General features: G+C 37.3%; 1 protein-coding gene across 1 annotated transcript in view; it reads right to left on the minus strand.

Moving 5' to 3' along the window:
- The window catches only part of LOC111052505, a 100815-nt gene that overhangs the window by 10764 nt on the left and 72938 nt on the right, over positions 1 to 17113 (minus strand). Inside the window, exon 4 of the mRNA XM_039426356.1 lies at positions 10495 to 10571. Within this exon, the coding sequence (XP_039282290.1) occupies positions 10495 to 10571 (77 nt within the window). The remainder of the gene's footprint in view (positions 1 to 10494; positions 10572 to 17113) is intronic.

Raw genomic sequence — 17113 nt, forward strand, 5'->3', positions numbered from 1 at the left:
AATTGGGGAGGATCCCACTCCACCTCTCTTGTGAATGTGTGAATATTCACTCTGTTTTTACGCATAAATTCCATGCCTAATAGCAGATCTTGTTCAAGTCCTTCCATTATAGATGCCACTAGTGGAACTGTGATTTGTTCTATGGTCACATTAGTAGTCACTTTCCCATTTAACGGGGTTGACCGTCCATCAGCTAATATCGCGCGGTGACGTGCTGGTTCTTTCCATATCATCCCTATTTTCCAGATGACTTCATAGACCTCGTTGCTCATATAATTAGCTTCAGCACCCGTATCTAGCAAGGCCTGACACTTTTTACCGCCGATTATTACGGCAATGAATAGTCTGTTGTCTCTTGATGACTCTTCAATCACAGGAATCCTGTGTGCTGTTCGCATCACTGCTGTCTTGTTCGGAGTTTTATTCTCCTTCTGCTCATCACAGACACATTTCAGTGCTCTCTTTCCGCTCCTTTTACATGGTGGGATATCGGGACAGTGTGATCTCCAGTGCCCCGGTCTCTTGTATTGCCCACACATGGGTTCAGACTCACTAAGAGATGGTCTGTTACTAGTAGGGGTTATAACTGTCTCAACCTTGAGCCTTTTAATCTTTTTCGTGTCCTCAATCATGTGAACTCTCGAATTCTGTCTATTCTGTTTCTCCTCTGCTTTTATTTGTTCATACTCCCTCGCGAATTTTTCCAATTCGTTGATACTATGAACATCTGATTGCCGAATATACAATTTGTACCGTGGGAGGAGATTCTTATACACTCTCTGTAATTTATTTTCGTCTGTAAAACCTCCTCGACGTCTCATGAGTGTCAGTACATCTTCAAGAAATTCGTCAAACGATTCACCTTCTTTTTGCTTCCTTGCCTGAATTAGAGTCTCGAGGTCCTCCTCATAGGTAAGTGGGTAGTAGCGTGATCTGAAATCTGTCACAAAATTGTCCCATGATTTCCACTGGTCACGACGATTACGCATCCATAGGGTAGCTTTACCAACTAGTAATTCAGGTAGCGCGACTAGTAGTTGGTTGCCAGTGAGCCCATAAGCTTGTTGTAGCTCGTCTAGCCTTTCTAAGAAGCTGGGAGCATCTGATTGGCCATCGAATGACAGTCTCCAGCTTCTTACTTTGTCACATACCGCCCCTGGGTCCATGAGGGGGTTTGTGTGAATGTTGGTACCAACTTCAGCATGAGTACCTGTTGCTGCGTGTCCGGATTCCTCACTGCTTCTGCTCACTATTCCAGGTCTTGGGCTGGGAAAACGTACAGCCATCTTCTTATGTTGTTCTACTAACAACTTTCTCAACTCAGCAAGTGTTCCAGATGACACTATGCCCCAATCTTGTAGAAGATTGAATGCCTCGTCCTTTTTCAATCTATAGATCCAGGAAACTCTGGGGTCGGCTATCACCTCGGGGTTTATGTCCTCGACCGACTGATCCTCTGTCAGCTCCTGGTGTTGAACATCTGAATCAGACTCTCCCTGTTCACTCATGATTCTTACTTCGTTGCCTCGTGCCCCACGTTGGGCGCCAATCTATCACGTACACCCTGAGTAGCTTCAGAGGTGGGTGATTGATACCCAGGTGTTGCTCCTGGATGACTTCGCTCAGTCGTAATGTGGGCGGGGAAAGGAGGCAAGTCGAAGTTCCTCTTCCTTCTTCTTTGTCCCTCAGCTGGCGTGAACAGCACCTCCTGGTGCTTCTGACGGCGTGAAGGTCGCTCTCTTCTCTGATGACACCACTTTGATGTAATTTTGTATCGGCCTTACGGCCTCGGTTCCGCTCCAGTGGAGTAGGAAAAGGAAGGACAGAAAGGATAGGGACGGCAGACAACGGTCCGCTGTGCCCTGGGGAGAAGGAAGAATAGGGACGGCAGACAACGGTCCGCTGTGCCCTGGGGAGAAGGAAGAATAGGGACGGCAGACAACGGTCCGCTGTGCCACGGGGAGAAGGAAGAATAGTGACGGCAGACAACGGTCCGATGTGCCCTGGTGAGAAGGAAGAATAGGGACGGCAGACAACGGTCCGCTGTTCCCCGGGGAGAAGGAAAAATAGGGACGGCAGACAACGGTCCGCTGTGCCCTGAGGGGATGGAAAGAATAGGGACGGCAGACAACGGTCCGCTGTGCCCTGGGGAGAAGGAAGAATAGGGACGGCAGACAACGGTCCGCTGTGCCCTGGGGAAATGGGAGGACAGGGACGGCAGACAACGGTCCGCTGTGCCCTAGGGAGATGGGAGGACAGGGACGGCAGACAACGGTCCGCTGTGCCCTGGGGGAATGGGAGGTCAGGGACGGCAGACAACGGTCCGCTGTGCCCTGGGGAAATGGGAGGACAGGGACGGCAGACAACGGTCCGCTGTGCCCTGAGGAAATGGGAGGATAGGGACGGCAGACAACGGTCCGCTGTGCCCTAGGGTGATGGGAGGTCAGGGACGGCAGACAACGGTCCGCTGTGCCCTAGGGAGATGGGAGGTCAAGGACGGCAGACAACGGTCCGCTGTGCCCTGGGGAAATGGGAGGACAGGGACGGCAGACAACGGTCCGCTGTGCCCTGGGGAAATGGGAGGACAGGGACGGCAGACAACGGTCCGCTGTGCCCTAGGGTGATGGGAGGTCAGGGACGGCAGACAACGGTCCGCTGTGCCCTGGGGAAATGGGAGGACAGGGACGGCAGACAACGGTCCGCTGTGCCCTAGGGAGATGGGAGGTCAGGGACGGCAGACAACGGTCCGCTGTGCCCTAGGGTGATGGGAGGTCAGGGACGGACTCTGATGAAGAAAGACCTAAATGTCTGATCATTTCAGATTTCAATCTAGTGTGATCCCAACCTCCTGCTCTCTCCAACATGTTTTGTAAATCAGGTATACTGAATATAGCATCAATATATTTCTCAACGACTTCAATGATAAGCTCTTGGAATCTTTTTTCGTGTGTGTGTGTGTGTGTGTGTGTGTGTGTGTGTGTGTGTGTGTGTGTGTGTGTGTGTGTGTGTGTGTATGTGTGTGTGGCTGAGCTGCAATATGCTGAAACGCTGGCTTCTAGAACTGAACAGGGGAGATGTATCATGTATGGCTCTTAACTGAACACTGATGGTCCTAGACTATTGTGCACACTATATACATACTCCAGAGTGGGTGGGAAGTCTTCTGATTTATGTTTATTGACTTCTATCAATTTTTATTAATTTTTCTTAATTTTTTTTTTAACTTTTCAAATTTATTTTTCTTATTTTTTTTTTAATTTTAAAGTTTTGACCTCAACCTTGACCTTGACATTGACCTTAACATCGACCTTGACTTGACCTTGACCTCAACTCTGACCTTGACCCTGACCTTGACCTTGAATTAGGTTAGGTTAGGTTGACCTTTGACCTGGAGAAAGTCTGGCGTACTGTGCCAGAGTTGCCATTTCATATCTACTCACATTGATATCTGAAGCTGTTTTGAAGATATTCACATTATTGATTGACCGAATGTGATGAGGTCTGTTTTATCTCGGATTTTCTTTTGTCAGTCTGTATGGCACGCAATTATGGCCAAACGTGTTGATAGAATTTGATGAGATTTGGCAGGAATATTCCTTTTTCAACTGGGCATCAATGTATACACAAGGTTTTTTTTTGAAATTTTGAATTTCAAGGATAATATGAAAAGAAAAGGAATTCCTCCATACTCTGATTCCACTATAATATAATATCATCTACTTTGAATATGGGATTCAATCAGACTATATTATTATTCATTATAAATCAGCTGACAAGTGGATTATTCATTGCATGCATTACACAGATGTGTATATGCCTGTGTCTATTTCTAAAAGGTAAGGTTTCTATATTTTTTATGGTGGGTGCCCATTAGAATATCAATATTCTTACATTTGAAAAACGAATTAAATAGGTGATTGAAAATTGAATAAAAAATTATCAAATGAACTGAATAATGCTGAAGGAATTATAATATTATGGAATGAAAAAAAAAATTTAAAATAGTTGAGAAATATTTCTATCAGATGGGAAGGTTATCACAGAACTGGATAAATTATCGTATGGGATATAACTTCAAACATGAACTGAATTTATTAACATGAGTGAGATTTTGATTTTGGAGAAAACAAATAACAGTTTTTAAGAGTTAGTTATGACTCAACTGTGAATCATTCTGAATCAATTAGAACAGGTGACACCAGATACTTGTGGATTAGGAAAGTGTGAGAGGTCCACTGTTCACAGAACTACTAGTCAATACCACTCATCTATTTCATGTCTGATTTGCATGGTACCGTATTGATTTATAATGTGAATATCTTCCAAACGGTTTGAGATATCAATGTGCGGCTTTTGCCATTTATTTCGCCTTGATATTCTGTATTGAAATCATGCATTGCATTACCACCATCCTATTAAACTAGTAGTTCTGTAAAGAGTAGACTTCACGCAGTATTACAGTCTCCTCTAATACTGTCCATCAGAGTAAATTCTGTCCTGTCCTGTCATGTTGGTGAGATATCGGTGTATAAACAACTAATGGCAGTTTGGGTTGTTGTATCGACAATGCAAATAATTAGATGTAAACAGCTATACTACTCTCATCAGAAGCTTACCAAGTTGAAAGCAGAGTAAAGTCAGGAGAAAATACTATGCTACTTCGAGTTATCAATTGCATGCCTCACTGCATGCAATTAATAATCCACACAACAGCTGATTTTCTACTAAGTTACATTGAGATATCTGAGATATCAAAGCCATGTTTATCTGATGTTATTTTTTAATGAATTACGATTTGCCTTGGCTTGGCTGCAATTGGTAAAGCATGAGAGTTGAATTATATAAGTCTGGTCGTGGTTTTCCAGAATACACTTTCAATAAAATCCTTATAGGCTCGCTCAGGAGCTCCTGCAATTCATTAATGGTAATTCCTTTCAATCTGTTCTTTTCCGATTCATCCTGTAATCTTAATTCATCTTTCCTCTCATTTTCATTTAATATTCTTGATTTCGGTTCGTTATAACTCATTATGCTCATGACAATAAACATTTTTATAATATTAGTTTTCAAATTATCAATAATAAATTCATTCAGTAATGATAATACAATCTTTTCCATCATATCCACAACACAGTCTTTTATCCATATCACAGCTATAGCAAATATTACACAGATATAACCTCTAATCATATAATAGCCAGGTACTTCCATTTTATTTACATTATTTCTTATTTCTTTCACTCTTCTTAGACACCGTTTATCCTTCATCAATCTCCTTTGGTAATCCACTTCCTTGTTGCCCATGCATGAATCCATAGTATTTTCATAAGCAGCTCCGGTTTTATCCTAATTACTTGATCCCTTTTTCCGGTCACATCGCTGATCATAGCCTTTAAAGTGTATGTGCCGTAGATGCATGACGTCAGGGGTCCCTTCCTGTCCTCCTCGGTGTCGGTTCGGTGTCCTCCTCGGGCGTTTGAAATGTGCATGCGGCCGGTATGCACGCGCGCGGCTCCTCCATCGTCGCTTCTGCCTCCGGGCCTTGCGGTGGGCGCTCCTTTGGTCCTGGATGCTGTCCTCTCGGTACTCCCTCTTGGTGTCCTTGGTATGCCTCGGTGGGATCCATTGTTGCGGGTGCGTAGGTCCTGTGTGCAGATCTGATACATTTTCAATCTGTTCTGTATTCACCAACTCCTTAATTGCATGATCCTGGTGGCTGTTGGTGTTCTCCGGTGGTGAGGGATCTTCGGTGGGGAACAGGATACTTAATACGGATTGTTTTTTGCGGTGTGTTTTAATTGCATGGTGTGCGGCGGTTTTTGGTGTTGGTTTCTGTTCTTCCAATAGTATTTCCGGTAAGTCGTTTCTAAAAGTAGTATATGATGCTGAAGTATCTTCATTTTCTTTATCTATTTTTTTCTGAGCTTGTATGTGTTATATTGGGAGTATCATGTAGACATAATTGTTTAGATGTAGTCTTCTCTATGTCTGGTGATATATTGCCTCTATGATCAGTATGCTCTTGTTGTGGGTTTATTATAGTTGCATGTTTGGTGTTGTGATTTGTGCTAACTTGTTGTGGTGGCAGGTTATAGCTTCTATTGTAATTATTATGAGTATATCCAGTATTAGTGTTTAAATGGTCATGGTCATAATAAGAATTCTTTCGATTTGCTTGTTATGAATAATGATTTTTTGAACGATTCTGAAAACTTCTATTATTCCAGCTGTTACTTTGTTTCTGATCATTACAATGCTCAAATGGAGGGGTCGTTTGGGGGCGATCATATGGTGCCGGTTCATAAGCTTGGTTGGTGTACTGATTGATAAAGCCAGAGGGGGGCGTGTGTAACATATTAAAATATGATGGGCAAGCAAAATCCCTATTTGGAAGAATTTTATAGGTCTGAAGTAGAATAATAGTCTAGTATCGCCAAATACGATAACATATTAAAAGATTAGATAATATCAGGTATCATGGCTAAAATTAGAACAGCCGAACAGAAATATAAAGTTATTTGCTACTTATATTATATTACATAAAGTATTGGAAAATTTGAGGTTAGGCTTAAAATACCTACTGATCGGCGACATAATGATTGATCAAGTTGCATAACATAGAATCTAGCCAGACACCTTGGCAGAAATTCATTGTAACCAAATGGTATGCAACTAGAGGATTTTAAAAAAGCACATGGCCAATTGTTGTAGAGGGAGAAACAACTTATAAACCTTATAAAAATAGACTATATGTAATAAATGTACTTAAACCACCAAATAAAAATAAATTAGAGTATTAAGGAAGTAGGATGTCCCTAGGCGCATGTATACCGTAGTGAATTTGCAAGAACCAATCAGATTGTAGTAATCGATGGGTGGCAATAGAGAGCCGATTCAAATGTATTTATAAATATTTCTATAAATGATGAGATTTTATGAATTATTACTGTTCAGTTTATGTATTGGATATGGCCCGAGAAAGTATAAAATATTAGACCTAGGATACAAGTAATAATTTAATAGATTGGCACAAACTATTTGAACCTTTGAATGGCATAGTAGCAAATTATTTAAATTTATGTAAATTTGCAAGTCGGAAATGAAAATTGTGGAAACAATAGTAGAACATACCCACTTGCCTGCAAGACACCACTATGGAAGGACACTAAAATTTGTAGAGCACAAAACCCTTTATTATATTGTACTTTTTAAAGATTTGAAGTTTAAATAAATTTATTGATTTTCTATAAGACTTAGTGATGCTGAATTAAAGCAAAAGTCATTCAAATATTTATTCAATCCCTTGGAAAAGACGACTTCGGCCACCAAAAATCCAGGACTAGTAGGAAATTCGGATCGCCGCCAACAGCTTATAAAAATTCAGCACGTGAGTGATAAATAGTAGAAATATATAAAGTAAGGGCGCCCTCAGTGCTTCGAGTGAAATAAATATAAAAGCTAGCTCGTTGGAAAGGTCATAAATATTAAAAATTAATACAAAACTTGCGCAAGTCTTAAGAAGGTATGAGAAATATTTTATTAAATAAGAATAAGTCAATTTACTGGTCCAAGGAGCACAAATTAAAGGAATATTCAATTCTAATCTTGTAATATTAACACTCACTCAATCATTGATTCTATATAATAATTTGTAATAATATAATGTAGCTCTTGTTCACTGGATAAATTAATTTATCTATTTCCATCAGAGGCCGAACCTTCTGCCCTGAGAGAAATATATATATTATTAAGATATATACTGAAAATTACAGGAAATAATATATTTAAATTCTTTGATTTATCGATTTATTATTCTATGATTTTCTGGAATAAGATATAAAGTGAGATTGCCTAAATCGACAAGCAACAGCAAGTCGATACCATAAGCTGCATACAAATGAATGCATATTATCAATGAAATAAAAAAGCACATGGTAATGTTTCGTGCTAAAGAGCTAAAGAATAGTGTACTAGTCTGTGATATTTTATCTTGATATATTTGTTCTTATTTTGTTGTATATGTTTGTTGCTCTATATATTTTCCATATTTATCCGACTTTAAAATAATTCATACAATATATGTATCAAATTTTTTATGGTGTACCATTCATTTTATTCCCTAATACCACAAAGTACAAATCTCATATCTATTAATTAATTATCAGTATTAAATTATTAAAAGAGTTACCATCCAATTTTATCAGTAATAGAATAAGCTGGTTTACACAACAGTATATTGCATTGTTGATTAAATTCTCTGGAAATAATACATTCCAAAGATTTCTATAAATTGTCCAAGAACAATGAATTGCAAGAGCTCCTGAGTGAGCCTATAAAGATTTTAGCGAAATTGTATTCTAGAAAACCACGACCAGACTTATATAATTTAACTCTCATGCTTTACCGATTGCAGCCAAGCCAAGGCAAATTGTTATTCATTAAAAAATAACGTCAGAGATATTAAATTAATTGTTTCATTGAATGCAATATTAATAATCCACTTGACAGCAGATTTATGATGAATAATTCTATAAGCTGATTTTCACCATAATATTGTTGTTCGAAGGAGACTCATTTTCCTTTTGTATTATCCTTCAAAAGCAAAATTAAAAAAAAACCTTATGTATACGTTAACACAGAATTCAAAAAAGAACACACCTGTCGAATTTCATGAAAATCTATTGCTGCGTTTCACCATAAATTCGGAACATAAATATAAACATAAATAAAGAGAAATGCAAAACCATCAACATGAATCTTAGACCTCACTTCACTTGATCTAAAAAACAAAGTCGCATTAAAAAATGTGAATCCAAGATGGCGGACCAGACTTTTGAAGTCATAGTAAAGTAGTCTATTATTTTCAATACAGGTAGGATCCCTAATCACACCCACCCTCGAATTACCTCTGTGTATGAGATATTAAGCCGTTCTCAGACTTTTCACCCATTTTGTTTATAGAAACTTGAGTGTTACCCATGCTCCACAAAAGTCTGTTGAAAGCTCGAATAGATTGCATTCAGTTTTCTAGTTCCTTGCTGATGGTATAAGTATTAACTGTGATCGTTCATATAATAGAAAGAATTCAATTCAATGGAATAATTGATTTTTTTCAATTATAAGAAATAAATTCAATTCTCTCAACAAAATTATAATTATGTTATTATTCAAGGGTTTGTTGACCCCTATATAGTTCATCAAAACATAATGCTGATTCAATGCTGACAGTGAACATTGAATGCCACAATAGCAGAAGGAGGAGAGTGTTTTTATCTCATTTCTTTGTATAAAACTCAGTAGAACCTCAAATCAATCTGATATTGTACAGAATATCATTCTGTTAAGTCAATCCCTATTTCTATACAGCTATAATTTCTTTATTCATGAACCAATTTTGTCAGAACTACATTTGTTAGATAGAGCACTCCTTGAAGTTGTGTTGAACATTAATTTTCATTTGTTTCAGTTTAAAAATGCTTCTCTCTTGACTGTGGGAGAACGAGCCGAAATAGCAGCTCCTCGTGTTGTCTGAGGATCTGTGATGCAAGTACAATGGTGGTGGAGGGCTAAATGAGAGATCCATGCAATACTAGATGCAGAAACACTGAGATATCTCTCAAGAATCGTTGCAACAGAGTAATGTGAAAGACCACTTCCACGAGATCCTTGACGCAGTGATTTCTTAGGGCTCCTCACAAACTCTGTAAACATTGTGTGCTGTCCTTGACGTTGAAGGTCTTCTAGATCGTCTTGCATCTGTGGCACTCCCTGTTGTTAGTAATTTGGAACGGGAATTTCCAACAGCCTTTGCATCCAGTTTTGCATGGATCCCTTGTTCAGCCCTCCACCACCTTTGTACTCGCACCACAGATCCTCATACCACATAACGAGCTGCTATTTCAGTTCGTTTTTTCACAGTCAAGGGCATTTTTGTACTGAAACAAATCAGAATTGGTGTTATACAAAGCCTCAAGAAGTGCTCTATCTAACAACATTTGTTCATAAATAAAGAAATTATAGCTTTATAGAAATAGGAAGTGACTTATCAGACACCCTATAGATAGACCATCTCTATATATTAAAATAAATGTCTGTGTGTTAGTTTGTTAGTTAGTTTGTTTGTTCCCTGTAGACTCGAAAACTACTTGACAGAACGGCATGAAGCTTCGGGAATATGCTATGTGAATATTGGGGATGGTTTCTGACCAGAAATTTCAATATGGGAGCTAATATTTTATATCAATCCATCTTACAGATCTATGTTTTCGAAATCATTGGCTGAATATCACTCTGTGATTAAATTGTTTACTGGTATTAAAACGGTAGTTGAAAACACATAGGAAGTCCGTATTGAGATGTAAATGAAAATATTGATTATCAGATAAATTTCATGATTCACCAAATAAAGTCAAGTGTGACATGAGATACATGGACTTTTTGGCGGTGTGAGCTAGTAGTTCTATAAAGATGAAAGTAATATTTCAAGTACCTTACCGTCAGTAAGTCCTTAAGAAATTTCTTCAAATCGTCATCTTTTAATTTTTTATCTATTTCTTCAGTGAAACTTTTGTCTGCAATGTGAACGAAAATTATTAGATTTGGAAAAATATTGAAGTTATATCAAGAACAATGATATACAGTTGTAAGGCTACAGCACATAATATGCTCAATTGTATTTTCCAAACTTATGTCGAAAATCAGGAACCAAATGATCTACTGTTCATTCTAGAAAAAAGCAATACCAATAATTTTTCAGCTGTCACAATGACCAGTAGTCTAACAATTCATCGGCAAGTTAGCTGACCTCAAAATTTTTTTGTATTCGACATATAGCATTTTTGTAAAATTATATATTTTACACTGATATAAGTGCACGTCAAGGTTTGATATTATGTACTGTATTGCCTGGGGACTGGCTACAGTAAACCCAGGTAGGAATGTCTCTCACATTCAAATATGATGTGGTGCACTGTCTGCTCCATCGCCTCACAGTCACATAGTAGGGAGTCAGCATTTGAAAAATGATGCATTGCATCTCCCATGTTGAGATCGAATTCTGCTACCTCGATGCGCTCAAAATCAGGAGGCCCAGTGCCTGAGAAGAAGTCTAATTGCTCTGCAATCCTGATCGCTGTCCTTCTGCATTTTAGCTCTTTCTATATAAGTCTGAGATGTCTTGATGGATGATAATTAGTTGATTAGAGCAAATCCTTCTATAGAACCGGAGAAGAGCTTGTGCTCTGAGAAGAGGAGGTGGGGGTATGCTACTGAGGACTGGTGGCCAGGAAACTGTAGTGAATCGTAAGGCTCCCGAAATAATGATCATTGAATTGTTCAGTTTCACATCCACTAGGTTAGTGTGACAACTGTTGATCCAGGATGAAGGGAAAAACTCAGCAGTAGCATGCACCAGGCCCAGACTAGAGCACCTCAGAATTGAGGAAGATGGGCCCCAAGTTGTGCCACATAGTTTCCGAATGATGTTGTTTCTTGTCTTCAACTTGCCTGATACACTCCCTAGGTGCTTGTGACTCATTCTTTGAGAAGTTGTAACTAAAGATAGAGATCCCCAAATTATTCCATCCTATTCAGAGTTTTATAATCTTAAAATCTAAAAATAGAATACCAGAGTGAATTTTTCTGTCCTATGGCTGGATTTGGTTTTGACTAATAGCTGAAAACTGGAAAATACGAGGTTTTTGAGGCATTCTGTATTCAGCAAAAGAGAATTTTGCAAGAAAAAATTGGCTCTCGACTTCTTTGAGGTATCTTTGGAGAATCAGAAGTACAATATAATTTCATTATATTTTTTTGCCATAGCCGCCAAGAACTTGTGTCTGGCTGGGCTACAGCACCCACACCTCCACAACTTTTTTGTGGTAGGGGCCCTCCCTAATCAATTTCCAATATAAATATTATGAAAATATAAATAAATAAAAATAATTGTACAAAACACGATAATTATGATATAATTATTGTTTATCAGTCCAATTATTTGATATTCACAAATCAAATAATGTACATAACTTCAAAACCTTCACATTATTACCTTTTCAGTCTCTAATCTACATGAAAAATCTTCTTTTTTTCTTCTCCTCTTCATCCTTCTACTAATTTTCCTTCTCCATCTTTTTTCAATTTTTCTCCATCTTCTTCCTATACTTCATATTTTTCCTGTACTTCTTTTTCTTCTTCTTCTTCTTCTTCTTCTTTTTCTTCTTCATCTTCTTTTCCTTCTTCTTCTTCTTCTTCATCTTATTTTTCTCCTACATCTCCTTTTTCCCTTTCTTTTCATTATTTTTTTCTCCTTCTTCTTTTTTCTTATTTCCTCTTCCTCGTCTTCTTTCCACTTTTACTGGGTGCGAGCTGTTGAGTAAAATGAGGCAGTGCAGATATAGAGGCATATATAAGCGTACGTGAGTCTACATACAGTATACAGGTATGTGAATAAGGGAAGGAGTGCCCATGCTATGAAGGTAAACAGAGCCAAGATGTGGGTACTGATTGCACACATAGTCAAAATACCGTCTGTCTGGCATCCAAATTTCTCTCAATCTCACTCTCTCCTAATAAATACAAATAACTAATCAATCAATTGATCTCTCTCTTTTCCTCTTCTAGTCATTTCAATGATAAGCCCAGTCGCAAATGTACTGAAAAATACATTTTCAGACAACAACTGTGGAAGATGTCTTAATTCCTTATTATAAGGACTAGTATGATGAGGATTTCTGTCGCATTCCACTCAATTCTTCTTCTATCTTTTCTGTCTCCTTCTTCTTCATAATCATCTTCTTCTTCTTCTACCTCTCTGAATCCTTCTCCACTTTCTCCTCTTCTTCCTCATCCATCTGCTCCTCCTCCTCATCCGCCTCATCCTCTTTCTCCTTAACCTCTCCCTTTCCATCATCATCATCATTATCATTCTCGTCTTACTTCATCTCCTATTCCCACTCCTCTACCGTCTCTTTCTTTTGATTCCTCACTCCCTGATTTTCTTCCTTTGTTGATCTCTTCTTCATAACTCAGTTAAGTAGTTGTATGACAAGAGTTATTAAATCAATTATTTCCCCACTGGAGAGGGCGACATCAGCTCACCAGAAATAAGGCACAGGAAACACAAGGTGTAATCCATGCCACATCTTTTAATTTGGGGAAAATCTTTGCACCTGAGTTATAAATATTTGGAGGATCCTCAGTGCTACGAATTTGTGAATATGAATGAAGCTAGCTCGTCAAGGGTCATGATTGAATATCAAGCTTGATTTATACTTACTTGCACAATTAATTAATTGAAAATAAGGGAGAGTCTTATTAAGAACATTTGTTAGATTTCGTCTGCCGTCCATTCTCACTTCAGCTTTTTTGTAGTAGTCGCGCTGGCAGTGTTTGAATCTTGACGCGCTTCTGCTGCCAACTTTACTTTAATCAGCTGACTTGTCGGTCGTTCTTGTTTTTTGTCATTCTTTCCTCATTTATAGCTTTAGAATACATTGCATATTTTTTAAAGATTTTCGTCGATTGTCCTATTTAGGTTGTTTTTAGGTCTAAACTTTTTAAGCTTGTTTTTTTGGTTCTGTGTCGTACAACTCAGCTTTACCCCCTGCTTCGTCTCTCATAAACCACTTCGTTCGTTCGCTCCAACTCGCTTTTGTCCAGAGATTATGTAGCTCTGCATTCTTCAAGTTTTTGCACTCAATCTCAATCTTCAGATCACTTTTCGAATGTTATAAAGTGTCTACAATCAAGTCATCAATCAATCATAAGTTTTAAACTTTGAAGTCTTAAATTCTCATCACTTTTAATTCAGTGTGTTGCAACCACATGTTTCATGTCCACTCAAGTGTTTTCCCAAGTTACTTTGGACTCAGGTTTCAATGAATTTCAATCGAATTGCATCTCTCAAACATTCGTTCTGCAATTCTAACTCACTTTTTACAAATTTGAGTTGTGCTCCAAGTTCTTCACATGAGATTGTTTCGCTGTTGCATCACGTTGCACTGTGACTTAGCTGTTAACCACTAATAGCCACATTGTTGCCGCTTTTCTTCCCTTGGAACGACTTCATCATTTTGGATCCTCGCTCAACTCCATGTTTCTATTGATTCATGAGAATATTTGCTCCTCCAGTAGTACTGCCTCTGCTGCAGCTTCCCATCGACATGTCCTGGCCTGGATATGTCCTATCTCTTGGCACTTTGAAGCTGCTAACCTTACATTGAGCTAAGTATTTTGTATAAATTTACCTTTGCTTTTACATATATGTATTATCCACTGTTTTTTATTTTCAAAATAGTTAACCTAAAAATCAGATTTTATTGACCATTTATTCATTAGGCCATTTTCATTGTCATTTTGAAATTTAGCAACTTGTTTCACATTGCCATTCACTGGCTCAAACCTGAATTATCATGTATTTTGTACACCAAATTTTTGTGAATCTTTTCAATTATCCTTCATTCTAGTCAAAGTTATTACAATTTGACTTTTGATTACAATTATCAGCTTCAATTATTGTGATTCTTAGTTCCATTCCCTTGTTTGGATTCATAAGAATTTTTATCATGAATGTTAACGTTTGGCAATTCCAAGCCTTTTTTACAAACTCTAGTTGATCAATTCAATTTTAACAGCCTCAATCAATTTGTTCTTAAGTCTATTCTCCAATCTAGACTCACAAGAATCTTTGTAACCTTACATATTATCTTTAGTATCTCAGTATTCGAATATTACATCTAATTTTGAAGATTAATTCATGTTTTACAATTAAATTTGATTCAATTATACTTTCATTAACTGCATTATAAGTCACTTTCAAGATTGTATTATCAGTATTGTATTTCTCATTGAAATTGCATCCCAGTAACATCACATATCAATTTTTATTAGAAGGTTTTCACACTCAATCTTTTTAATATTTTCTAATACTATAGTTTTCATCTATTTTATTTGAAATTTTGCTTACTTGTAACTACAACTTAGAAGTATTAAGAAACTTTAGCATCACATTGATTGATGATTGCTCACATGTAAAAAACATCACATTTTAAAGTGTAGTTATTAATTTTTTGGAATTCCATCAATTGAATTATCATTCTTGACTCAATATATGTTTACTTGCACTTCTAGAATTTTTGTATGTTCAAGTTTTATTTCGCACCAATCTTTGATTTATCAAAATATAATCTTGTAGTATGGTTATAAACCTATTGTTCTCATTTGGCATTGACCTTTCCTAGTATTCATATATTAATTAATTTTCCCTAAGCTATCTAGCTAACAGTAACTTTAATGATCGTTTTGCATTCAATCTCTGATCAATTTTGAATGTACAACAATCATTTAAACTTTATGTATGATTGGGTTAGATTCAGAAATAACACTCTTAGTTGTTTCATTAATTTATTACCAAAGTCCACTGCTCTTTTCATCCAGATCATACAACATTGATGAGGACAAGATGTTCAAGTATTCACAGAACCAATATCGATATTCAATTTATTCTATATGCTCATTCAATATTTTCTAATATCAGTATTAAATGAAAGAATTACCAGAAGCTCAAAGTTCCTAGGATAATTCATTTTATCTAGATTCCACTGACAGCCGTCTCAAACCCAGAGAGTTGAATAATATTCAATTCTTGGAATACAGAATCATCAATTTTATTCGACATTCGGAAGCAAGTCGACAGATTGAGTCATATGAATATATATTATCATATATGCTGATAAAATTATACAAGATTTATCAATTGATGCTAGTAAGCATATTAAGATTTTTTAGTGAGCTATCTGTGATATTTTCTTTCTTGCATACTTTTTTCATATTGTTCTTATATTTATTGTTCCATATTTTATTATTACTTATTGGATATATATTCCTGTAAATAATATATTTCAGGTTGGCAGCCATGATGAGCTGTGTGACATAATAGTGGCATTAGATCCTGAAAAAACTGTAATATCAGTTATATAGCAAGTGAAAGTGTTAGTAAAAAGTGATGTTCTTGAATCATTAGGTCCTGTGTTTACAGTTGTATATTACTGTTCTTCTGAAATTTTATTGTATGATGAACTTAGACAGTTCAATTTAGTGAAGTCTATTTTGAGGTTAGAAGTTCTGAATTGAATAGGGATGGGTATTGATCTGAAAAGCATCGACTAGTAGGTAGGATATGGTCGATGCTTAATACTTGATAACAATCGATCTGATTCAATCAATCAATGATTGGAGCTCAGCTAGCATCGATTCAAGATTAATCGATTATTCCTCTAAGACATTGTTTATTCCAATAAAATTGACCCACAATCGGATTTTCTTGGCAGCAATTTGTAACAATATTCATTGTTCCAATTGTGAATGATGAGGATTATGCAAATTATCATGAGAAGTCAATCTGTTATAACAGCTTGTTTTGCTGCTTTGCTTTTCTGTGTTGTGTAGTGTAAACTCTGTAAATGTGTGCGTCGAAGTCTCACTACTAAGAAAATCAACGATATTCCTGGAGCATCAGCTTAGTTCATTACCTTATAAGGCAAGGAATTTGTGTCCAATTGATTATCAATCATGCCTTATTTGGTTAGGAATTTGGGAAATAGCTGTCACTTGGTGAGAGAATGTATCTTAAATTGTAGTTGTACCATTCCATTCCATTGGCGGAAATGGTAATGAATAATTTCAATAAAATAGTAACTGCCAATCACAGTAAATGTTGGTTAGGTTCCTATCTAGTGAGGCCGTACACAGCTGTCCTCGACAAGTGTAAAATCTGACAAAGCATCTATTGGAACGGTTTCACTTGTTTTTCGTTCCGCTACTACGTAGACATCATGTCGTCATCATGTCTGTCTGTCTGCGCGCTGTGTCTTTTGTGCGTCTGCGCTGATCAGTGACGTCTCAATCGCGGTTTTTTGCCACTGCCCTAATCAGCTGGTTTTCTATACTTTTATTCATATTTTTTCGTCGGATTGTTTGCCGTTGCAATTTTAATATTTGTGCTATTCGATTTTTTGGAATTTAATCTTGTCTTTTGGCATCTTACCTTTTAGTTATTTGCCACTTTTTCACCAAACGTTTGTGGACGTTTCACGTACGTGGCTACATTTCCGCC

This window comes from Nilaparvata lugens, chromosome 4 (assembly GCF_014356525.2).
Source record: "Nilaparvata lugens isolate BPH chromosome 4, ASM1435652v1, whole genome shotgun sequence".
NCBI classification, from domain to species: domain Eukaryota; kingdom Metazoa; phylum Arthropoda; class Insecta; order Hemiptera; family Delphacidae; genus Nilaparvata; species Nilaparvata lugens.